The sequence below is a fragment of the Colias eurytheme genome, chromosome 16 (genome assembly GCF_061535395.1).
Source record: "Colias eurytheme isolate Ceu_HAF_F1 chromosome 16, ilColEury1 Martin Lab GWU primary, whole genome shotgun sequence".
In the NCBI taxonomy this organism is placed as follows: Eukaryota; Metazoa; Arthropoda; class Insecta; order Lepidoptera; family Pieridae; genus Colias; species Colias eurytheme.
The window spans coordinates 4,722,328-4,747,383 of record NC_142995.1 but is presented as its reverse complement, the minus strand read 5'-3'; the positions used below and the strand labels follow the sequence as shown (position 1 = coordinate 4,747,383).

At 33.1% G+C, this 25,056-nt stretch overlaps 2 protein-coding genes across 2 annotated transcripts; one reads left to right on the top strand and one right to left on the bottom strand.

Moving 5' to 3' along the window:
- The first annotated feature begins 216 nt into the window (after positions 1 to 216).
- Mfe2 (peroxisomal Multifunctional enzyme type 2) lies at positions 217 to 22,075 on the top strand. The gene is made up of 15 exons (XM_090110569.1): positions 217 to 332; positions 1,110 to 1,305; positions 2,308 to 2,453; positions 5,989 to 6,140; positions 6,516 to 6,687; positions 10,372 to 10,478; positions 10,890 to 11,019; positions 11,869 to 11,965; positions 12,444 to 12,604; positions 14,043 to 14,169; positions 18,242 to 18,425; positions 19,953 to 20,075; positions 20,488 to 20,645; positions 21,018 to 21,212; positions 21,697 to 22,075. Exons 2-15 carry the CDS (start codon positions 1,116 to 1,118, stop codon positions 21,912 to 21,914), a joined length of 2,160 nt encoding a protein of 719 aa, XP_089966695.1. The 5' UTR covers positions 217 to 332; positions 1,110 to 1,115; the 3' UTR covers positions 21,915 to 22,075.
- LOC149901741 (uncharacterized) lies at positions 22,075 to 22,790 on the bottom strand. The gene is made up of 2 exons (XM_090110570.1): positions 22,525 to 22,790; positions 22,075 to 22,245 (listed from the first exon to the last, which is right to left on the bottom strand). Exons 1-2 carry the CDS (start codon positions 22,718 to 22,720, stop codon positions 22,076 to 22,078), a joined length of 366 nt encoding a protein of 121 aa, XP_089966696.1. The 5' UTR covers positions 22,721 to 22,790; the 3' UTR covers position 22,075.
- Between the last annotated feature and the right edge of the window lie 2,266 nt (positions 22,791 to 25,056).

Sequence of the window (25,056 nt, the reverse complement as noted above, 5' to 3'; positions counted from 1 at the left end):
GGCGTATTCAGAAAGAAAGCTTGAAACTTATAAGCGCTTATCGGCGCTTGTCATGTTCATATATTTTCCTGTCAGTGCTGTCAACCCGCGCAGGAAAATATATGAACATGACAAGCGCCGATAAGCGCTTATAAGTTTCAAGCTTTCTCTCTGAATACTCCCTATGGGTGTCTTCCGATATGCACTGCGACCACTGTCATTTGTCTGTCAGTGACACTTTGTTATGTGACAGCCACAGTGACAGCTGACTTAGTGACTTGTATTTTGCAATAAAACCGGATCAACGAATTGTACAACTTGAATCTTGAAATTATTGTAATAAAATAATATAGGTAGGTACTATGTATAATAATTAAGAAAATGTTTCAATATCAAAAATGCAATATTTAAAAATATATTGAGTTCTGTCATCTGTGTGTGTAATATCATTAAAAGTAATACACGTAAACTCGATGTACCTACCTACCCATTAATTATAAGTATGTAAAAAAAATGCGCAAGGAATTGGGTAATTAGATAAAGTATACAATTTTAGTAATATTCCGTAATACATAGTTATATCCTTATATTCTTATATTGGTTCGCCATAACACATCAATAATTCACCAAAGAATTCTGCTATCAAAGTGACGTTAACAGCAGAGATTAAAGTTCAATCACACCCCGGACACTCCATACAAAATGATCGTTTTGACAGTCACACTGTAGAGACTGCAAATGTGTGTGTTAACGCTTTATGGTTGGCACATTTGTGACTAGCGTAAAAAAAAATTCGCGTTTTTCTGATGAAATACATCCATAAACAGCACAATATCTAAACATTTTCTACGAAAAACGATAATCACAAATCCAAAATAATAAAATTACTTTAAGTCAATTTGATTAATGTTGTCAATCTTCGTTGCGTATCGTCCTTGCAGAAAAATATGGCCCATTTTATGTCTGATCGCGCGGGGGTGAGGTAAGTTTAATTTTGGCGGGAGGCGGAGAGTGTCCGTTCTGTAGCGTTTAGCTACTATTATGTATTCTGTGGTTCAATGTATAAAAGGGAAGTATACACACTATTGACTATACAGTAGTAATTATTGTCATTTCGCTTTCGAACGTAGCATAGTATGGAGCAATTACGTTTCGACGGTCGCGTCGCGGTAGTGACGGGTGCTGGTGGTGGCTTGGGCAAAGCATACGCATTGCTCTTGGGCTCCAGAGGCGCTAAAGTCGTGGTGAATGACCTTGGCAGTGCAAGGGACGGTGTAGGCAAGTCAAACTTTGCAGACGCTGTTGTGAAGGAAATCAAAGACAAAGGTCAGTTCTATTGTATTCATGTATGCTAATTAATAGTGTTTTTAATGAATAATTTGTGAAATTTTGTTGGCATTCATTCTGAAGTCCTTATAACTAAAAATAGTATAAGAAATAATTTAATAATAAATTTTAATAATGAGAATTATAAATAATGAGTGATTATTACTAAAATAAACATGATAACCATTTTCACTTGTTATCACAATTATTTCTACACTACATTATTTGAATTATCATCATTTACTATTCTAACTATTCCCATATTTAAGTATTATCAAAATTTTGTAATAATATTTATCAATTGATTATTTATTGATAGATTGAAATTATAGAAACAAGGAAAAAAGAGTTTATATAAAGGAAAGATGAAAAAAGTTCAGTGATAGCATATTGAGTCTTTGTGTGATAAGATAAACTTGTTTACAATTTTGTGCTCTTAACTTTAGTAGGAATAAACTTTGTTTTGAATGGGACATAGTATTGTAATGAATATAGCAGAGATAATTGTTTTCCTAGATTATTATTATTAGGCCATGGCTGTCCCACTGCTGGGCAAAGGCCTCTCTTCCCTTCGTCCATGTCTTCCTATTGTGAGCTTCCTATTCCTAGATTAAACATGTTTTTTTAAATAAAATGTTTGTGGAGTATATACTTATACATATACATAATATAAATATGCATATTATCTAAGGATATTTTATATAGAATTTGAAGAGCAGAATATAGTTTAATATATTAAATATCACAATATTTCAATACAAAAGGATTAGACAGTATAATAGGTTTGCATTATTTGAATTGTTATGCTTTTAACATAAAGTCATTGTCCAAATACATATTAACATTTATTGATTTGTGAAGTTTGTCCTTGTTAGAATAAGGATAAGTTATAGATAAATTGCATGTAATGAATATAAGCCAATTCCATTTTACACAATCCTTATAATAATAGAAATACCTTTTATGTGTTAATATTTCTATTAACAATTTTTTTGCATCTAGGTGGTGAAGCCGTAGCCGATTACAACTCAGTAGTTGAAGGCGAGAAGATAATCAAAACAGCTCTCGACAAATATGGGCGTATTGATATTCTCATCAATAATGCCGGTATCTTGCGTGATAGGAGTTTCCCCAAGATCTCTGAACAGGTAAGACATTTGTTAATTAATTAGCACTTAAGTTATAGATTGACCACCTCCTTGGTACAGTGGTTGACGCGTGAGCATAGCACCGAGGGGTGCTGGGTTCGATTCCCAGTGGAGACGAAGAAAAAAAACCTGTCTTATCTGGAAGAACACAGAAGGCTGATCACCTACTTGTCCCTAAAGAAAATCGATCAGTGAAAAAGATGTATAATGCATCTGGCCCTTACCCAACTAGGAGACATGGGACTTCACTTAATGAAATATATTGCTTATTTTTCCTAATATTGTAAACGCGCTAATCTAAGGAACCATTCAGGATCTGAATTGTTATTTTTTGACACTGTTAGATAGTCCATTTATCGAGGAAGGCTATAATAGGCTATAATATCATCATGCTAAGAGCAATAAGAGCGGAGCTATGCGGGTAAAACCGTGGGGTAATTTAATAGTGTAGTTTAACATAAAAGTAATTTATTGATGAAAAAGTATACTTTAATCTCATATTAATCTATAAATAGTTTTGGTGTCATCATTACTAAGTGACTTCCATAATATTTTTTGGAATGTAGAGTTTTTAATTTGTAGATTTTAGATTTTAGTGAAAGTAGGTTCTTTAATTCCGAAGGTCCTCGTAACTGTAGGTACATATATTAGAGTATCCCAACATGGTAATTTGTTCCACATTTTAGGTGTACATATTGCGTTTAAGAGACTTAATTAAAATAACCACAAATTTTACATTTAGAAAAAATTTACCAACATTTCCATGAATTTTATGCTTGCCACTTAAAAAATTAATGGTCACGTATTAATTTCACATTAATGTTTTTTTTACCCTGTGCAGTGTGCACCCTAATTTTCGGAAATTTTACGTGACACAGTTCAAAAAGATCTATAAATGTATATACTTAAAGTCCTAGCAATCAATTTGGCTAATTCACAAGATTAACGAGCGGAAAAAGTAATACTAGTTCAAATAAAAGGTCATCAAACTGTTGTCACTTATTAGCTTATTTGTTAGTTTCTAAAACACACTATAAATAATAATATTGCGCATCTAAATATTATGAATGATTGTTCCACTTGCAAGTTTTAATCTTTATCATTAAAACTCAAAGGTCAATACACAGTTCGCACTTCAACCGGTTTTAGTGTTATTTAGGGCTTTGAATACTATACTATGATTAACCGTTGAAAAACCTGGTGTAAAATTTTATTTTAACATCTAGTCCACACATGTTTTATATTTAAAATGTTAAAGTAGTATACTCAAATTAATTACTATGAATATATTTATTATTCAATACGTACCTATATTATATTGAGAAATCAAGAAACTTAAGTAAAGTATAAAGAAGTATAGGTACGTCTAAGTATTATTTAGGTACATATCGAAGTATGGAGAGGTTTCAGCCATTGAGATATACATATGGAGACGACACCGCCTACATCACTTATGTTCCGCTCAACATACGCCACATGGCGTAACTGCACGCTCATTTTTTATTTGTTTTAAAGTTAAACGCATCAAATATGCCTTCGTGTGTGTTACGATATTGCACAAATAATACAAATAATACGGAAAAGTGCAAAGGAATAACTTTTTAAAACTTAGTTAGAGCAAAAAAATGGCGCACAGATTTTGTTCGTGGTGTCTCCTCCATACGTAGTAATATTATCTCAATGGTTTCACCAGTATCTACATTCTTTATTTTGATAGTAGCGTGTGTTAAAATTATAATTCTATAATCAGTACAAATACTGCATAATAAATAGATACGAATTACGAATGTAGATAAAACGCTCTGTAATCATATTATGTCATTTATGATAAACAATTTTCCGCAAAAAATTAAAATAACAGCATCGAGGATAATTCCTTACGGCCTTACCAATAAAAAGTTAAACAATAGATAATTTTCTACCATAGCTGTGTCCTGCTCTTGCTCACATGAAACGTCAATCATAAAAACAAGACAGGTTATTGCAATAACTAATCCATTGCATAGCAAATGGGTAACATTTTATTAGTAAGGCCTTTAGTGTATTTCATTACTTATTATTTGATTTTTTACCTAATTCCTGAAAGTAGTACTTTAAAATAAATACTAAGCATTCGGCTTTATATTTTTTAACCTTGAGAAATTAAAAAAAAAAAGAAAATCGAATCCGTCCGCTCTAATTTTTTCTACTTTAAAAAAAAATCTTATTTATAAAGCGTTTGAATGGTATAAAATTACGTACAAATCTTTTAACATAACAGTTAGAAAATAATTTGGAAAATCCAAAAGTGCACGCCTCATAATTTTTTTTCATAAATATTTATTAATTATTATTTTGTTTATTTAATAACAATTAAACCACATCGAATCAGACCCTGAAAAATGAAAGGGTTCTATTCCTGAGCATACTCAAGCGTAAGAGAAAAAAAAGACTCGATTAGTAAAGTATTTCGGTCGCTATCGTGTTGACAAGAAAAAGGATCCGCACATACCTACAGACACACGGACGTCCAAGACAGAACTTTTTTAAACTGTTTTTTAACTAGTTTAAATAACAAAAATGACATCAAAAATACCATGAACGTTAAAAATAGTGTTTTTTCTTAATATGTGTGTGTATGTATTATCTTACAAGTGCAATGTATGATACATAAAGACATTTTAAGTTTGAAAAATCAGATGTTTTGCGCGAAGTGACAGTAGTACCCACCTCAACGCTTCGCTTATGAGGCGTGCAATTGTAATCTTTTTAATATTATCTCAAGAACTCGAACGGTAGGTAAATTAGTATTCTACTGTAAAATAATACTTTTCAGCACATGAAATGTAGGTACTAGTTATATGTACGACAATAACATTTTTCGTATACAATTAGAAAAAGCAAATAAAGGTTGTATAAAACTAGAATACCTATATTGACTATTGGTTAATATTTGGTCATTATTTACAATTTTTTTAAGGTTCAACAAACACAAAATTCTTTGCCCTCATTATCTACAACCTCATACGAATCAATTTATTTTAAACATTATCAACAGCGCCTTTAGTGCCATTCCATACCTTACATATCTACCAAGCACACATCGACTTAAATTAAAATGTACCTTTTTTTTTCGACTCTTCCATCAGTTACAATTAGAAATATTAAACCTAGTGTTTTTCGCGTTTTAAATGTAAGTGGAAGAACTTAATCATGCCCTAACACGTTTGGGATATTTATCCAGGTGTTTAAAATGCCTTATGGTATCCCAATTCCTTTGAATCAACATTTCTAACAAATTAATGGTCACTGTGGTGTCATTGTTAATTCGTGGGTGCTCACTTTAGGTTTGTGTATAGATTTAACGTGGATATACGTAGTAAATCTCATTTTAGCAATAAATAGGGGCATACGAGAAGAAAATAAACCATGTGAAATATTCAGAACGCATGCATGCGCTATGCGCCGCATGGGATAATTAGCTCTAGAAACCGCCTTTAAAAAAAAGAAAATGTTGGGAATCTCTTACTAAAATACTAAACTCTTTTGTATATAGGATTGGGACCTCGTCAATGCAGTTCACTTGAAGGGTGCGTTTAAAACAACGCAGGCAGCATGGGAGACGTTCAAGAAACAGAAGTTTGGGCGCGTCGTGATGACGTCGAGTAATGCGGGTCTGATGGGCAACTTTGGACAATCTAATTACAGGTATTTTATATGATCATCAAATTTTCCAAGTGTATATTAATAGGAATTTTAATAGGTAGTATCTTGATCTTAAAATAAAATTAAACTGCTTCCGATGGGCCATGATCCCGTTCGCATTTCTTAGATTCAAGTTAAAATTCATATTATTCCTTTTGTCTGTCTGTTTTGAATATTTGTACTTGTGTGAATTTAATGCGGATGCATAGGAAACAAACCTTGCTGAGTATTTATCACTTTTGTAGACATAAACAGTGTGAAATAAAATGTCAATTATGTATAATGATGTCATAATTTCGTTTTTATACCACACAAATATACAAACACAAAAAATGTTCAGAAATGCATAAGCCATAAACGATTTTACTTATTGTGTAGTGCCGCAAAAATGGGTCTGGTCGGTCTAGCGAGTACACTCGCGATCGAAGGTGCTAAGTACAATATAAAAGTGAACACGATTGTACCGACCGCCGCGTCCCGGCTCACGGAGGACATTCTGCCCCCGGACATGTTCCAGGCTATGAAGCCGGAACTTATTGCCCCGGTTGTGGTAAGTTTTCGATATTTTTTAGATAATTTTTATGAGAGTATATTATTGTTTTGTTGGTAGAGCACCTACTACCTATAACCTACTATCTACGTAGAGATAAAAATTATCGTTAAAGGTATAGATAAAAATTGTCGTAGCAATTGAAGATCTTCGAACAAAAAAAAGTCGAAATTCATTAAATCAATTATCAATTTGAGAGATGTAAAATTTTCGTAAACTTTCCTACTTTTCATTTTCAAACCGTTGAATCTCCTCATGGCCGAAAATTGGTCACATTGTCTATTACAAAAAGTCTGGTAAAAGTGGCAAGCAAAGACCAAATTAGATAGTGAACTACCTGGCAGACTATATTGATAAATAAGTTTGTACATAACTTAATATTATGATTATATGAAAAGGATAAAAAAGGATTATATAGATACACTAGGTTCCCGCCCGCGGCTTCGCCCGCGCAGTCAAAGAAAAACCCGTATAATTCCCGTTCCCGTGGGATTTCCGGGATTGCGTCATTTTCCCGGGATAAAAAGTAGCCTATGTCCTTTCTCGGGTATCAAAATATCTCCCTACCAAATTTCATGAAAATTGGTTCAGTAGTTTAGGCGTGATTGAGTAACAGACAGACAGACAGAGTTACTTTCGCATTTATAATATTATTACTAGCGACCCGCCCCGGCTTCGCACGGGTGCAATTCTGATACTAAATATACACTACAGAAAAACTGTGAACGTTGTACATATATAAAAACATAGCGGCCCGCTCCGGCTTCGCAAGGGTATAAAATAGATAGCCGGGCGGCCGGTACCGGTACGCTACGTCCCGCAATTTTTAAATCTGTAATATCTTCGAAAATATTCACTTAAATCATACGGTGTAACGGGCCATATAGATCTATATTAAATGAACAATGTATTCAAGGTATTTAATTGGTTAAGGATTAATGCTGTATTGGTTAAAATCGCTTCGAAAATTAGCCATTATTTGTCGTAAAAAGTAAATGACAAAAAAAAGTTATTGTGGGTTATCCATAAGAGATAGACATATACCATCGCGGACTTTTCCGTAGACCTTTTCAATGTGTATAATACTTAGTACATTATTTTGATAAAAAACGTATAGGCCAGTGGAAATTAACATTAAATTCGCAAAGCACGATGTAGATTTGAATTTTTGGTATGTTGTTTGGATCAGTTAGGGTGATGTAAATCCCAATTTGCAACTTCGAAAAAGTTGTGCTCGCTGCGCACCACGTGATAAACTGCGAAAATTTTGGACTTTTTTCACTTTTTGCTCTAAAAGTCATAAACTATGCGTTTCCGACAAGTATGATTCAGTACATAAATTAAGGTTATTAAATTTGCAACAATTTAAGCCTAACCGCAGCTCTCTAAACCTTATAACGACTAAACTGTGGCCATTCGAAGATGGTTCATTTTTCCGGAAATATTGAAATTTTTAGTTTTGCTCCCGTTTGAAGCAAAATATTGGCAAAAACCGCTCGTTCTATGAGAAGTTCGTATAATAAAGTTGTAGTGCATTTAATTTTCTTTCATAAGAGCATAGAACAAAGTCTGTGAGACAAATATTTCACACACAATATCTGAAAAACAAAAAGAAGGTAGAAATAGATTTTTAAAGAATTAAAACTGAGAGCATATAAAATCATAAAAAGAATAATACTTTTTCATTTGCAGGATAGGTAATTAACAAAATTACAAAATTTGGGAAAGTAGGAAAAAAGATTATACGCAAATAATAAACTGCGAAAATTTTGGACTTTTTTCACTTTTTGCTCTAAAAGTCATAAACTATGCGTTTCCGACAAGTATCATTCAGTACATAAATTAAGGTTATTAAATTTGCAACAATTTAAGCCTAATTAAAGCTCTCTAAATCTTATAGCGACTAAACTGTGGCCATTCGAAGATGGTTCATTTTTCCCGAAATATTGAAATTTTTAGTTTTGCTCCCGTTTGAAGCAAAATATTGGCAAAAACCGCTCGTTCTATGAGAAGGTCGTATAATAAAGTTGTAGTGCATTTAATTTTCTTTCATTAGAGCATAGAACAAAGTCTGTGAGACAAATAGTTCACTCACAATATCTGAAAAACAAAAAGAAGGTAGAAATAGATTTTTAAAGAATTGAAACTGAGGGCATATAAAATCATAAAAAGGATAATACTTTTTCATTTGCAGTATAGGTAATTAACAAAATTACAAAGCTAATTAAATTTGCAACAATTTAAGCCAAACCGCAGCTCTCTAAACCTTATAACAACTAAGCTGTGGCCTTTCAAAGATAGTCAGTTTTTCCCGAAAATTTCAAATTTTTAGTTTTGCTCCCGTTTGAACCAAAATATTGGCAAAAACCGCTCGTTCTATGAGAAAGTCGTATAATAAAGTTGTAGTGCATTTAATTTTCTTTCATTAGAGCATAGAACAAAGTCTGTGAGACAAATAGTTCACTCACAATATCTGAAAAACAAAAAGAAGGTAGAAATAGATTTTTAAAGAATTGAAACTGAGGGCATATAAAATCATAAAAAGGATAATACTTTTTCATTTGCAGGATAGGTAATTAACAAAATTAAATTTTCTACAACTTTATTTTATGACCTTCTCATAGAACGAGCGGTTTTGCCAATATTTTGGTTCAAACGGGAGCAAAACTAAAAATTTGAAAATTTCGGGAATAACTGACTATCTTTGAAAGGCCACAGCTTAGTTGTTATAAGGTTTAGAGAGCTGCGGCTAGGCTTAAATTGTTGCAAATTTAATTATCTTTGTAATTTTGTTAATTACCTATCCTGCAAATGAAAAAGTATTATCCTTTTTATGATTTTATATGCCCTCAGTTTCAATTCTTTAAAAATCTATTTCTACCTTCTTTTTGTTTTTCAGATATTGTGAGTGAACTATTTGTCTCACAGACTTTGTTCTATGCTCTTATGAAAGAAAATTAAATGCACTACAACTTTATTATACGAACTTCTCATAGAACGAGCGGTTTTTGCCAATATTTTGCTTCAAACGGGAGCAAAACTAAAAATTTCAATATTTCCGGAAAAATGAACCATCTTCGAATGGCCACAGTTTAGTCGTTATAAGGTTTAGAGAGCTGCGGTTAGGCTTAAATTGTTGCAAATTTAATAACCTTAATTTATGTACTGAATCATACTTGTCGGAAACGCATAGTTTATGACTTTTAGAGCAAAAAGTGAAAAAAGTCCAAAATTTTCGCAGTTTATCACGTGGTGCGCAGCGAGCACAACTTTTTCGAAGTTGCAAATTGGGATTTACATCACCCTAACTGATCCAAACAACATACCAAAAATTCAAATCTACATCGTGCTTTGCGAATTTAGGGTTTTTTAGTGTCGATTTCTACTGGCCTAGTAGGGTTCAGCCTGCGTTTGCAATGTAAGCGGAAAAAATATAATTTTTTACGACATCACATTAGAAACCTCAAAAATAACAGTACTTCTCCACTATTTAATGGATGTTATTATACATATAAACCTTCCTCTTGAATCACTCTATCTATTAAAAAAACCGCATCAAAATCCGTTGCGTAGTTTCAAAGATTTAAGCGTACAAAGGGACATAGGGACAGGGAAAGCGACTTTGTTTTATACTATGTAGTGATATATAGTATATATAGTATTATAGTATGGATTATATTATAGGCATACATGGTACACGATTCATTCGAAGACAGCGGCATCATAATAGACTCGACGCTCGGTTTCGCGCACAAGGCTCACTTGGTCAGGTCAAAAGGCACGCCATTGAGGTAAGCTTATTTTACATTGATAGGCTGATAGCCAAAAATTAGTTTTATTATGGTGGCTATGTAATAAATCCTTGGGATTTGTACATTTTTACATTTTTTTTCTAATTTCCAAGAATTTTTCCCAAGAAAAAGGAGGCTTATTTATTTCGTAGTAGGATCACTATTATTAATATCGTTAATAAATTTTATATTCTAACGCCATGAGTCACTTATGATTTCAATGTCCAAAAAAAGCAGTTGATTAACATAGAAAAGCAAAACATTCAAATTCAAAATGATTTATTGTGATTCACAGGTTATAAGGGTTAAAGGGTAAACATTAATAGAGACTATTTCTTGTCTATGTTCTTCTGTGATTCAGAAAAAAATTAGTGATTTTGCTTGTTTTAATTAGTATTTGTTTAATAACAGGAACAAACTATCAGACCCAGTAACAATAGAATCAGTAAAGGAAAAATGGACGGACGTCGTGAACATGAGCAGTGCAAAGAGGATCGACAAAATCACAGAAGTCACTATGGATTTAGTGCAGAACTTACAGGTAAATTAATTATCAATTATTATTATAAATCATGTGACATTTGTTATTTTATAGAATTATATAACCTTGGTCTAATGCACAAAAAAGTTATGGCTTTAAAAAATAATTTGTCAGACTGGTAGGTGATAAAAATTGATCGGTGAAAAACACATAGTAGAACAAAATTTATATGACATAATATATAAAATTTAAACGTTAAAAGTGTATGTTGTATATGATTTTTTCTCGATACTCAGATAAGATTAGGACTAGGATGATATTTTGAACATTTATAGTTAGTAAAACATTCCATTTTTAACCCTTTTTTACCTGGCTAGATCTACAATGAGAAACATTATCATACAATAGTAATATCATGTTGTTTCTAATGATGGAGGCATGAGGAAATAAATAAATGGTAGTAAATAATTTTCCAATATCCTATTTACTGTCGTCACTATAAACAGGATAATATGTGTGTAAGGATGTTTGTTTTGAGGATATAATTGCTTGAGGTAGTTACCATAATTTATGTAATGATGTATTACTTTATATGAATGACCAGTCTCTGAATTTTCACCCTGTATTTCGTACTTTAGTTTATGGCACTTCCTTCGTATTCAACCTCGACATAAAAAAAAAATTCAACTGACTTCAAAAAAGAGAAGGTTCTCAAATCGACTGTTTTTCTTTCGTAATAATGAGTGCCGTAAGTTTTACTCAAATTTGTATGTGTGTTAATGACAATATTACCCAAAATTAGAGTTAAATGAATGCACTTATAATACCCATTGCAAAGCAAAACCAAACAAACATACTTTCGAACTTATTATATTTTAATCCTAAGTCATATTATGTTTTATGTTTTAGGACTTCGAGGAACGAAGCAAGTTAGACAGCGAGAATCCCTCACACTGGTCGACTTATAGTTACAACTCGAAGGACCTCGTCTGCTACGCTTTAGGAGGTAAAACGAATAACATCATAATTAAATAACATTTAGTTATCTATTAGTTGGTAATTGATTGCATCTTTTAAAGAACTAAAAATAGAAATATTTAATAAAAATTAAATTATAAATGAAAGTAAATATAAGTAATAGCATTATACAACTTAATACGTAAAAACTTTTAAATGTAAAAAATGAACATTGGTTGATGTTGTAGCTCGTAAAATTGTTCTACATATAATATTTTATTCGTTTTTAAATATATTGTTACTTGATATTATGTAAAAAATAAAAAATTGTATTATGTTTGACTTTTCACAGTTGTGTAATTGACACATTAAATTATATTATTTAGTATCTATATACTAAATCGTTAAGTGCCTATAAAATCAGTTTTATATAAAATAGCTCAGTCCATGACCCCAATAAACTTCTTATAACTGAATAACAGAATAATTTTCTTGTACTACGAATATACGTAATTAATGTTTTTTAGTTGGTGCCTCCGTGGTGAACCCATCAGACTTGAAGTTCTTATACGAAAGCCATGAAGATTTCACAGCATTACCGACTTTCTTCATTTTAATGGGCATGTGCATGGAATCACCTGTAGTAAGCAAGGCAATGCCTCCTGGCAAATACGCCGATTTTACTAATGTAAGTATTTAGTACTAGGTTGCTAAACTGATATTAACGTTTCAGAGGCGGCTCGTGACAAAATTTTATGGGTGTTCACTTGAAATAAAACACTGAAAATACATGGTGTAAAGCAGTACAATTTATCAAAAAAATTACTTATAAAGAAAATGCATACGTGATACGTCTTTCTTTTTGGTGTGCAAAAATACCTATAACTTAAAGCGACAAGACCGATAGACGCCAATTGCAGTTCATTCAACAAATGGTACCGAGATTGTGAATGTTTTTTCATCTTGATTGAAAGATGAGCTAAGTCGTCAACGCACGTTTCAGTCCAAGCACTCTCACCTCCGCTGGCCGCGCCCGCTTTAAATAAAAGACACGGAAAACAAAATAGTTTGTTGCTTTCATCACAACCACACAACCACGGTGTTTTCACATATTGTTCAGATTTAAACACACGCGTATATGTTTTCGTTTTTGTCGTACATTTTTGCGTAAGATCAAGTTCAGGCCGTGGCGGTCCCTTAGCTTTACATTCAAGCCGAATTTGTAACGTTTTATCACACTTTTTTATGAACGCCACATTATAATTATTGTTCATTTTAACACTCACAAGTAATACTGATAACTACAGGCTATACAACACGTATTTTATAATTTTAATTAGAAAATTGCATGAATCGCGCGCGAGCATTGAAGTTGACTCGAGTGTTTGTTTATATTATAGAAGTAACTGGCAACGTCGCGCCGCGCCGCGCGCGCTATCGCTGTCCTGCCGGGCGGTAAAAACGAACCGGCAACGTTTGCGGGTGCGCCGCTCCGAATTTTGCTACTTTTCCATAGAAAATCTTTTGTTTCACGCGCAGGGCTTTGGCAAAACCCTCTCTTTCACTCCTATTGGATTTCGTATTAGGAAATGTACTAAATCTTTTTTCATTGGAGCGCAATCGTGAGCGCACCGCTTCGCGCGTTACATAATACAGTAGGTATTATACAGGTGTATGGGATGATGGAATGATGGATATATTCATTGGTATTAACAGTAGTTTTAAAGATTACGATTGATTTTAAATAGTAATAATTAATGGTAATAATTAAATTAAGGACTATGATTTTATTATATGTAATTATTTATGGGAGTTCACTGCACCAGCGCTCCTTAGGGCGAGCCGCCTCTGTAACGTTTACCTGTTACTTACATTACTCCCAAACACCCATTAAAACGTCGTCAAACAATTTTCGGGCAACATTGTATAAAGCATGTTCATTGAAATTAACATCTTATTTCGTGGCAGTAATGTTCTAAGTACATTGTATCGATCATAACATGTATCGAACTCTGCCTAATACAAAAGAAGGCAGAGTTTTGCTTCGGACAATTTTTTACTATCATATATTTTATTCAAGTAGTTTAATAGATGAAAATGATTATTTTCATTGTATTTTTATACAGATTTTGCACGGAGAGCAGTACGTGGAGTTCCTGGACGAATTCCCGGGTACTGAGGGACAATACACAACCAGAAACTATGTAGTCGACTTATTGGACAAGGGCTCCAGTGCTGTTGCTATTGTTAACAGTAAGTATAGCTTTTGGTCCCTTCTTTATATGGTTTTATGCAGGATGATTGGACGAAAGTGATGTACTTACAGATTTTTTTCTTTTGAATTTTATAATGTCTAAATTGGCATGTATATGTGTTCAAATGCAAAACAATAAAAATATCATTAACATCATTTTAAGTTTTATAACTATTCTATTTAGAATAATTTATTGTTACTTTACTTCTACAAGTCCAGCATTCTTTATTTATTTATAATAGACCGGGAGATACTGACACAAAATTTCGAGTCATTTGTAACAGGATGGCGGTTCTACAGGGGTCTTAGTACGCAATGACGAAAAGAAAAACGATGGTGTGAACACTGGTACCGGCGGCTTAGTCGCGTGGGCGTTAGTCGAACTCGTCGTAAAAATAGCGAAAGTCAAACGATTTGTAACACAAAAATTTTAGAATTTACCGATAGCCCATAAAAAAGAAGTAGGCGGTAGTGTCATGCCATACTTTTCCGGTGTGACTTACAGCCCGCCATACCGACGCAAATGTGTTGATTTAAAAAAAAACAATTCAACCATTTGTACCAGGCTAACTTTTGCACAGGTAACCATCGTCGTGTAGCCATTTACGAAAATCACCATACCATACTTTTCGGACGATTCCAAATGGTCGCCATACCGCCAAAAATCTGCAAAATTTTTTTTTTCGCCAAACTTTTTGTACCAGTATTGCATTTGGATTTTTGGAGAGTATTTGATAAAATGTGACCATTATTATATTTGCCATACTTCTAGTAGGGGGAAAAAGTGCTGCCATACTTCATAAATAAATTTATTATTAATTTATAGAAGTGAAGATTTCTACCACCTAGATCTTTGAAATTTTGTATTTATCTTTGTTGAACCTCAAACTAATAGGAAAGATTAATACCATACTGTTACAAATCGTTCAAAATACGAATAAAATCATACAATAAAAAAAAAATCTTATACACATTTGAAACCTCCCACAGGTATGGCATTATCACACTTCTATTTATAATCATTCAGGAGTTGTTGAAAAAAAAATTAGGGTGTTACAAATGGTTCGGCGAAAAAAAAAATTTGCAGATTTTCGGCGGTATGGCGACCATTTGGAATCGTCCGAAAAGTATGGCATGGCGATTTTCGTAAATGGCTGCACGACGATGGTTACCTGTGCAAAAGTTAGCCTGGTACAAATGGTTGAATTGTTTTTTTTAAATCAACACATTCGCGTCGGTATGGCGGGCTGTAAGTTACACCGGAAAAGTATGGCATGACACTACCGCCTACTTCTTTTTTATGGGCTATCGGTAAATTCTAAAATTTTTGTGTTACAAATCGTTTGACTTCGCTATTTTTCCAACGAGTTCGACTAACGCCCACGCGACTAAGCCGCCGGTACCAGCGTTCACACCAACGTTTTTCTTTTTGTCATTGCGTACTAAGACCCCTGTAGAACCGCCATCCTGTTACAAATGACTCGAAATTTTGTGTCAGTATCTCCCGGTCTATAAAGTTTGTCATAAAAATGTATTTAATGTTTTCAAAATTTTGAAGAAGCATATATACAGGGTGTCCCAGCAACGGTATACTAAGCCCCAAGGAGGTTATAGTTTTGCATACGCTGAGTACGTAAAAAATACTTATAAAATTCCAGACGAATTTTTTCGACAAATAAATGAATTCTTAAAACTCTATGTGTACACCCCTAACAAGCAACCCGTTCAACTTTGCCACCCGCACATGAGCTATCGTTTAAGATTATGTTTTTATAGACAATATGCTCATATTAGCGAAGCGGTATATGCCGGCTGCGCGAAGCTAGAGACGAAAACATGGATTTTAAGGAAAAATTAAGCAAAAAATTTTTGGCGTAATTTTGTTGTTTAAGTATTTTTTATGTGATCAGTGTATGCAAAACTACAAGTCCCTTCGCGCTTAGTATACCAATAGTGGGACACCCTGTATACAGGGTGTAATCGTTAAGTGTGCACAAGCGATTATTCCGTAACTATTGCAGATATCAAAAAACTTTAAACTGATATCGAAAGTACTTAACCTAATGAGTAAAATGGCCATAATAAATTTTTAAAAATAAAACGAGAAATAACCAAAAATGTTACATTAAACGCTCCCATACAATTTATTTCCCATACATTTTGTATTCATAGTAGATTTTCGAAGTGACGTCCTTATTGTGCAATACAATGAGGAGGTCTATTTACAGTTTCTAAATGAACTTCCCTCCAAATTTGCGAAGTAATTAAAGCAGAAAACCAAAAAAAAACAAAAAAAAAGCTAAAATCTTTCATATTAAATGTATAGGTTGATCCAAAAGTAATGATAATTGGGTATTTCCTGTGCACATAAGAATATAAAATAAATGTTTTATGCTTGCTCATGTAATCACTAAGTTATCACAAAAAAATTATATCTACAGGCCACGTTTCCAAGTATTAACATTAATTTTAATGTGAACAGTGCGAGCCAGAATGTTTCCCGACGAAAAGAAGAAACAACGATTCGACATTTAGAGGGTGAATTTCTAAATTTTTAATGAGATCAGGATAATTTTTAGTCACGATTTGTGACCATGGGCGTTACCTGGGTTCACCATGTTTATGCTGAAACCAAGAAACAATCAATGGCCTGGATGCGAGCTTCCAAAGTGACGGTGAAGATTTTCAAAGTGAAAATTAGTGGGATAGATTAAAGCCGTAGTTTTTTGGGACGCTGAAGAAATGTGGAATATTTTAAGAAGGTAGCCACTACTACACAGGGCTCTTACTACACAGACCAAATTAAAAGATTGCGGGTAGGTTAGTAAGAAAAAGAGACATGGCAAACTTCAGTCTTGAATGTTGGTTCACCAAGACAACGCACCAGATCACAAAGCGTCAGTTGCGATGGCTGTCAATCAAAAATCGGCATTGAAAATGCTTGAACACCCACCCTGTTTGTAAGATCTAACTCCTAGTTAATTCTATCTCTTACCTCGGCACAAGAAACACCGTCGATACAAGAAATTTTAAGACGACAGCGAAGTGATGGCAGATTTTGAGGGGTTTTTGTAGATGAAGTCAAAGTTTTTTTTTTCTAAGTTAAGAAAAAAAAATATCGAAGTATATTATCTAGTTAGAAGACTATCTAGAGAAATACATAATTATTTTAACTGTAATGACCTTGTTTAATATTGATTATCATTACTTTTGGATCAACCCATGTACATGGGATATTCATATCTCATACTAAATGTATGGGAGGGTTTAAAGTTAATTTTTTAGATATTTCTCGTATTATTTTTAAAAATTTATTATGGCCATTTTACTCATTAGGTTAAGTACTTTCGATATCAGTTTAAAGTTTTTTGATATCTGTAATAGTTACGGAATAATCGCCTGTGCACACTTAACGATTACACCCTGTATATGTACTGTGTGTATGAAAAAATCAATCAAAAATAACAATATACATAATAATTGTGTATAAGGAAATGGGAACGTAAATTAAAACGTTTATCGTACCTGCTGTGTAGCTAATATATATTTTCCTGTTAAATATACATAGGTAATATTGTTTGATAAGATTGTAACTGAGTGGTGTAATCTATATAGATGATTCGTATAATATTAAAGAAGAATAAATCTACAGATATCCTTGTATAGCTAGTTACAAATAATGTTTCATTAATCATACACTCCTATATTATAGAATCATAATATGTTTATGTCGAACCTGACATTTGTGCGTTCAAATAACTTTTTAACTGCATTCTAATGATATAAGTACTGCATAGAATTTAATTGACAGAACCACAGATTAAAAACTATTGTTAAAAAAAGACGGGTTGCACTCCGGGAGTGCCGGCAGAAGTGAAAACTTGATTATTAACGTTGAGCATGTTTGATATTTTGGAATGGTATCCGTCTTACGCTTTTTCGATCAGGTCACGTGTCCTGACGCGATTTTAAGATTATACCCATTACAGAAAAAGTGCTCAACGCCGCTAAAGAAGTTTTCACTTCAAAAATATTTCATCATTTAATTTTTTCCATAATTTCCTTCACCAGGCGAAGTCTACCAAGATAAACAACTAGTGTTACGCACACAGCAGCACATCTTCGTGGTCGGTCAGGGCGGGTTCAACGGGCCCAGGAACAGTAGCAAGGCGGTCGGAGTGCTCCCGGCGCCCAAGAGGAGCCCTGATGCTGTAGTGGAACAGAAGACGGCGGAAGACCAGGCGGCTTTGTATAGGTATGTTTGATAACAATCCATACTAATATTATAAATGCAAAAGCATAGAAATCTAAATAACAAGACACTAGAAGTCGTAAGCGTGCGTGACCTTGTCGCCACTCAGGTGATTTGCACAACACCAGTGCATTCGTCACTGTTCAGTTGCTCTGGAGACGTATGAGTGTATACATGGTGTGTTTCAGCAATTCCCATTGCGGAAATTCTTCCACAAGTTGTAATTATACTTATAAAGGAATAATATTTCATCGGAAAATATTTTTTTTTAGAAATAATGCCGTTTTTCCTTAAAATTATAGAATATTTACAAGTATTACGAGCGTCACCATAGTAATCGAAATAACAATGAATGACACAGTCGACCATTCTTATTATCACGTTTGTTCGTATTGGAGCAAAAAGTCTCATATACTTAGGGATGTTATTCTAAAATAAACCGTAAATTCGTGCGTTAGGATACATATTCAAAAGCTTAATTTAATAGATAAGTTAGTTTTCACTAAAATCAAGCTGTCCAATAAAAGGCATAGTTTACTTGTGTGTACTGTTTAGCTTTCGGTTTGAATGTGTTGATTTTGGCGACAGCGGTTTTCATACGAATTATGACATTATAGCACTTCTATGTGTCTTGTTATTTAGATTTCTATGTGCAAAAGTAACTCTGTCTGTCTGTCTGTTACTCAATCACGCCTAAACTACTGAACCAATTTTCATGAAATTTGGTATGGAGATATTTTGAAACCCGAGAAAGGACATAGGCTACCTTTTATCCCGGGAAAATGACGCATTCCCGGAAATCCCACGGGAACGGGAACTATGCGGGTTTTTCTTTGACTGCGCGGGCGAAGCCGCGGGCGGAAACCTAGTATTTGCTTCATCGGTTTTCTTGACGTTTTAATAAGTGTGCACATGTTACTACCAGGAATTATTTCGTGCAGAAATTGCGTAACAAATTTATAAACATTTTTTGATTTCTTTATTTCAATTAGTAAAAAGTTATGATATGCCTATCTGTAATTTTACTTTTTTTCGAAAACAAATAAGATTGTAAGATGCCATGGCTTGATGTATTAGGATTATTGATTGAAGTGAACTGTATAAAAATGGCACAGATTAAGAGCCGATTTTTCAATCCTTGGTTAAAATTTATCCGTCCAATAAAGTATTACACGAACATTTTAAAATGTCACCTGTAAACTGTCAAATACGGACAATTAGAATACATTTTTTAAATGGTAGTTTAATACGTTATTCGATGAATAAGTTTTAACCAACGATTGAAAAATCAGCCCTAAAGAAAAAGAAACTATTTTCCTCATTGTTTTCTTATTGTATACTAGCGGTCCGCCCTGGCTTCGCCCGTGGTACATATTTACGTTTTTTCTACATAAAAACCATCCTCGTACTTCAAAATATAATAAAAAAAGAATTATCGAAATCGGTTCAGCCGTTCTCGAGTTATGCGCTTACCAACGCATTTTGCGATTCATTTTTATATATAAGAAGATTATATTATTTTATCAACAGGTTGTCCGGCGACTTGAACCCACTCCACATCGATCCAAACGTAGCCACAGCCAGCGGTCACCCGCGTCCGATCTTGCACGGACTCGCTTCGCTCGGTTTCTCCGCTAGACACGTGCTCGCCAAGTGAGTAAATATTTATTTATATGTTAATTTTTTTAAGAGATGGAAATAATTTAAAAATGAGGAAATTTGAACTCGAAATACGAAATGTAAAATTTATAATTAAATATCTACCAATTTTTGCTTCAAAATGGCACGAATGTCGATAATTGCCTGACTGGTGTAGGCGAGCAAGAGAGTGAGAGCGAGAATGAAGTGTCATAACTACCTATCGACAGTTTAATGTCGCTATAAAATGTCCGACATATTAAATGATCTTATATATTATCAGTTTTTATTATATGTAATAATAATTTTGATTGTATAAGTAAATATCAATAGTATTTTTGAAAATAAAAATTACAGCTCATTCATAAATATGTTTTAGAAAATAAGCTTGACATTTTTTTAAATTTAATAAATAATTGTTCCTCAGATTCGCCGGCAACGACCCTAAAAACGTGAAAGCTATAAAGGCGCGTTTCGCCAAGCCAGTGTTGCCAGGACAGACGCTGGTCACTGAGATGTGGTTGGAGGGCAAGAGAGTGCACTTCCAGACTAAAGTGAAGGAGACTGGCAACACTGTGATTGCGGGTATGGCTTTATTTTAATTTTATTTTTTTTTAGTAGAAAATGTAGTTGTTTATGAATGCCTCTATAAATTTTTGGATTCAATCATTAGCACTATAATATGGAATAACTGTTTATATAAAACATTTTTTTTTTGTTTTATTAATATTTGTTTGTTTCCTGAAAAGAAACTGCTAGTAAATTGAGAAATACATTCAATTTTTGCTTGTCTGAATATTGAATAATCATGAACTTCCTGCATTTTATGAAATTTAGTAGGTATGTTTTACAGTTTCTCTTTTAACTCAAAAAATACATAATGACCCATCAAAATCCACGAAACAGTACAGTACATATATGTATAATATGCAATACCAATTTATTTTACAATTCTAGGAGCCTACATAGAGATGAAGAACGTAGTACAATCAAACTCAGTGGCCGCTCAGAGCGCACCTTCAGACTTGAAGAGCGACTCTATATTCATGAAAATGCAGGAAGAAGTTAAAGCAAATCCCGATAAAGCTAAGAGCGTTGCTGCGGTATTCGTGTATAAGATCACGAAGAATGGAAAGCTCGTGAAAACATGGAGTAAGAAACATTTTTTATTACGGGCCGATTTTTCAATACTTGGATAAAACTTATTCGTCAAATAATGTATAAAACTACCATTTTAAAAACGTATTCTAATTGTCCGTATTTGACAGTTTACGTGACATTTTAATATTATTGTGTAATACTTTATTGGACGGATAAGTTTTATCCAAGCGTTGAAAAATCGGCCCTTATTGTACTTTTTGTATGTTTGTGCTAATATTGAAATGTGGAAATCTGTTTGCTGATGATTTAATCTTTGAATTATTTTGATGGAGTTACTTAACAGTACTAAGGAATCTCGAACATGCAACATGTAAATTTAAATTTCCTAGATATTGGGATTTTTTTTAGAATTGCCAAATATTGTGAAGTGTGACTGAAACCATGTGCGGTATCAAGTTACATACAAATAAATTCTATGATGTGTCTTCATAGGTGTTAATTTTAACATTCAAACTAACATTTCTTTTTCTTTCAGCGATGAATCTTAAGTCAGATATTGGAGTATATGAAGGGGAACCCAAGACTGGTAAAGCTGATACCACAATAACTGTCAGCGATGATGATCTAATCGAAATTGCTTCAGGCCAACTGAGCCCACAAAATGCATTCCTCAAGGGAAAAATAAAGATCTCCGGCAACCTTATGCTCGCTCAAAAACTTGGTCCCCTGCTAAAGTCTAGCTCGAAATTGTAAAAAGGTTAAGCATTTATGAAATATGGGATTATTAAGGTTAATTACACACCAGTGTCAATCTATATAATAAGGATATGTTAATGAAATTTTATTTTACATGTTATGTATTTATAATCATTCCAACATATTGTAAGGTGGAGGAATAAATTTTTATTGTTTTTTTATAATATTGGTTTTATTTTGCCCTGCATAAGTAATTCGGTTTCTTTCACTTCATTCTCCCAGGAGGCTTTCATTTGTGGGTAAGCGCTGAGGTCAACAAACTTTGTGGCTTGGATTTCTGGCAAGCCTTTTGTTTTTACAGCTACACCAATTATACAGCAATAGACACCTGTAACATTATTGAAGTCAGATATTATGTAGAGGATTTTGTGTAACATGTTTGCTTGCCATTTATACAGCAAAGTTTAAATTTTATGAGGCCAGTCTCAGTAGATTTAATGTTGTCACAGGATAGTCAATTACCAAGCAATTTATGCAGAACCGATAACTAGCGTATTTATTTGCATTTATAATAAATCAAACTTTACGCATTATTTAATTTAGCAATATTTTCTAGGAAGCTTTTCTATAAAGTCCTTGTACAAAATTTATCAAGATATCAACGAACCTTTTCGCAATGAGTTCTTATTTATAACACCATCAGCTGATTCACATTTAACTATTTTTGCTCTTCCAAAAGTGTCTGAAATTATCAAAATATCATTTCCGACAGTTTGTTCAATTGTGCCTTGAAGCCATACATCTAAAGGTGCTGGTTTATTAATGAGATCATTCGTTAAAAACTTTTTGGGATTTAAAGCCATTTTGTATCTATATTACTGGATTTAATTCCTATACAAATGTAAACATTACCAATCGGCAATCATGTTTACATTTTACAATAATTTGACATCAGGATGACACATGCTGATGCTTTTGACACTTGACATTTTATGTTTTGAAAGATGTCAGTACAACTAAGTAGTATAGATTAAAAAGAAATTCTATGAAGGATTTTGAGGAAGAATAGAGGAACAACATAGAAATATAATATTATTTTACCGTTATTAGAAAGCTACGTCTTGAACTATATAATATTTATTTCTTCGGTCTTCGAGTCAAACCAATCCAATGTGGGACGGTTAGTAGGTATTAGCGTAATTTTAGATTTGTAATCAACTATTTGGAATGTTTTGACAAGGCAAAGTGTGAATGGATACTACATATTTATAGTATTATATTATCTGTGCTATGTACCTAAGACAATATATTATTATCCTCTAATTTCTATAAAGTGAAGTCCCATATCCCAGTGGGGTAAGGGGTAGATGCATTATACATCTGTTTCACTAATCGATTTTCTTTATGGACAAGTAAGTGATCAGCCTTCTGTGTCCTGCCAGACCGAGACATTTTTTTTTCTTCGTCTCCACATGGAATCGAAGCTAGGACAATTTCTACTATATATTGTCCTGGGTTCGATTCCCGTGGAAGTAATTTGTACCTATTATAATGGTAGGTACAAATTACTTCCACTACTTGTGGTGAAGAATGTTAATATGCTTACCTATAACGCGCTTATTTATGTTTATATGAAGTCAACCTCATAATTTATACTATAGGTACAGACTTTAACCCACTTTAAACTGAAATATATTTCTGAGGATGATATATATATATGATATGATATGATTCACACTTTGAACACTTATCAATCGATGAAAATATAATGCCTAATCCTGAATAATCGACAAAAAAATTCAAGTTAAGAAAAACAAGCGTCCAAATTCCTATATTATATTAGATACCTACATGATTTACCTACCTATAAATATTAAAAGGTACGTAATATTTTTGTAAAAAAATCCGTCATAGGTAGGTATAGTAAATAGTTACCCTGAAACTTGTCGCTCGATCTTTTTCTAATACATATGTAGGTATTACAATCTTCAGAAAGAAAGCTTGAAACTTATAAGCGCTTATAAGCGCTTATCGGCGCTTATAAGCGCTGGTAACCCGCGCAGGAAAATATATGAACATGCGCTTATAAGCGCTGATCGGCGCCGACAAGTTTGTTGAAACTTGTTGGAACTTGTCGGCGCCGATCAGCGCTTATAAGCGCATGTTCATATATTTTCCTGCGCGGGTTACCAGCGCTTATAAGCGCCGATAAGCGCTTATAAGTTTCAAGCTTTCTTTCTGAATACGCCCTAAGGCCCCAGGTTCCTTGTTAAAATATAGGTATTAACACAGACTAATAATAATATACTACTTATACAAGTATTAATTTTAATATGATTTTAATAAACTTATCTAAGTTTATTATAAAACATTTAGTTCAGACAGTAGATACCTACGTGTATTCTAAAAATCCTTGTCTGTTTTTCTGCAATATAACGATACATAGAAAATAGAAATATAATTAATTTTGAATTTCATTTCGATATTTTAACTTGCTTAAAATTAAAGGTTACCGGATTCAAAAAACTCTTATCACTTAAGTATTGAAATATCATCAAAAAATCTTTATTTTGTATCGCTGCCCACATCAGCTAAGATAGGAATAAAAAAAGGACTGTTCCTGACTCCTGTCATGTTTTATGTAGTACCTACAACTTATTTGGCGGCCTTATCACTTATTAGTGATCTCTTCCAGGCAACCACGGTAAAAGGTAACAAGCTTTTGCTTGTGATCACCAAGTAGCGGGACGAGCACAAGGTAAAAAGAATAATAAACAAGCGAGAAAACAAATAAAAGGGTATATCATCATTCATTTAAGTCTAGAATATAATAATTATGATAAAGGCAAATCAAATAAAACAAAAATCTTTTAAATCCGTTCAGCCGTTCTTGAGTTATAAGTGGTGTAACCATGTTGACACGATTTTCTTTTGAAATACATATAATATTTAGGAATACACTACCTACAGATCTATTTGAAAGTACACAAACACGTATTCGACTAGACATTCATATAAAACAGATTTTTGAACTATTTTAACAATAAATATCTATTATTAAAAGTGTAATCACAAAGAAGAAAAGCGCGCGATTGTTAACATCATTTTATATTTATGTGTTCCTATTTCAGTATCCACAAAAATCTTCCTCAATACTTTATCATGTATCAAAAATAAAAAATACAAATAGCATACACGC

Coding starts and splice junctions, on each gene's coding strand:
- Mfe2 (XM_090110569.1), top strand. CDS start 1,116: ATGGAGCAATTACGTTTCGACGGTCGCGTCGCGGTAGTGACGGGTGCT. Junction 2,454..5,988: donor TCCCCAAGATCTCTGAACAG/GTAAGACATTTG, acceptor TTTTGTATATAG/GATTGGGACCTCGTCAATGC. Junction 14,170..18,241: donor TGCTGTTGCTATTGTTAACA/GTAAGTATAGCT, acceptor TTCCTTCACCAG/GCGAAGTCTACCAAGATAAA.
- LOC149901741 (XM_090110570.1), bottom strand. CDS start 22,720: ATGGCTTTAAATCCCAAAAAGTTTTTAACGAATGATCTCATTAATAAA. Junction 22,246..22,524: donor TAAGAACTCATTGCGAAAAG/GTTCGTTGATAT, acceptor ATAATGTTACAG/GTGTCTATTGCTGTATAATT.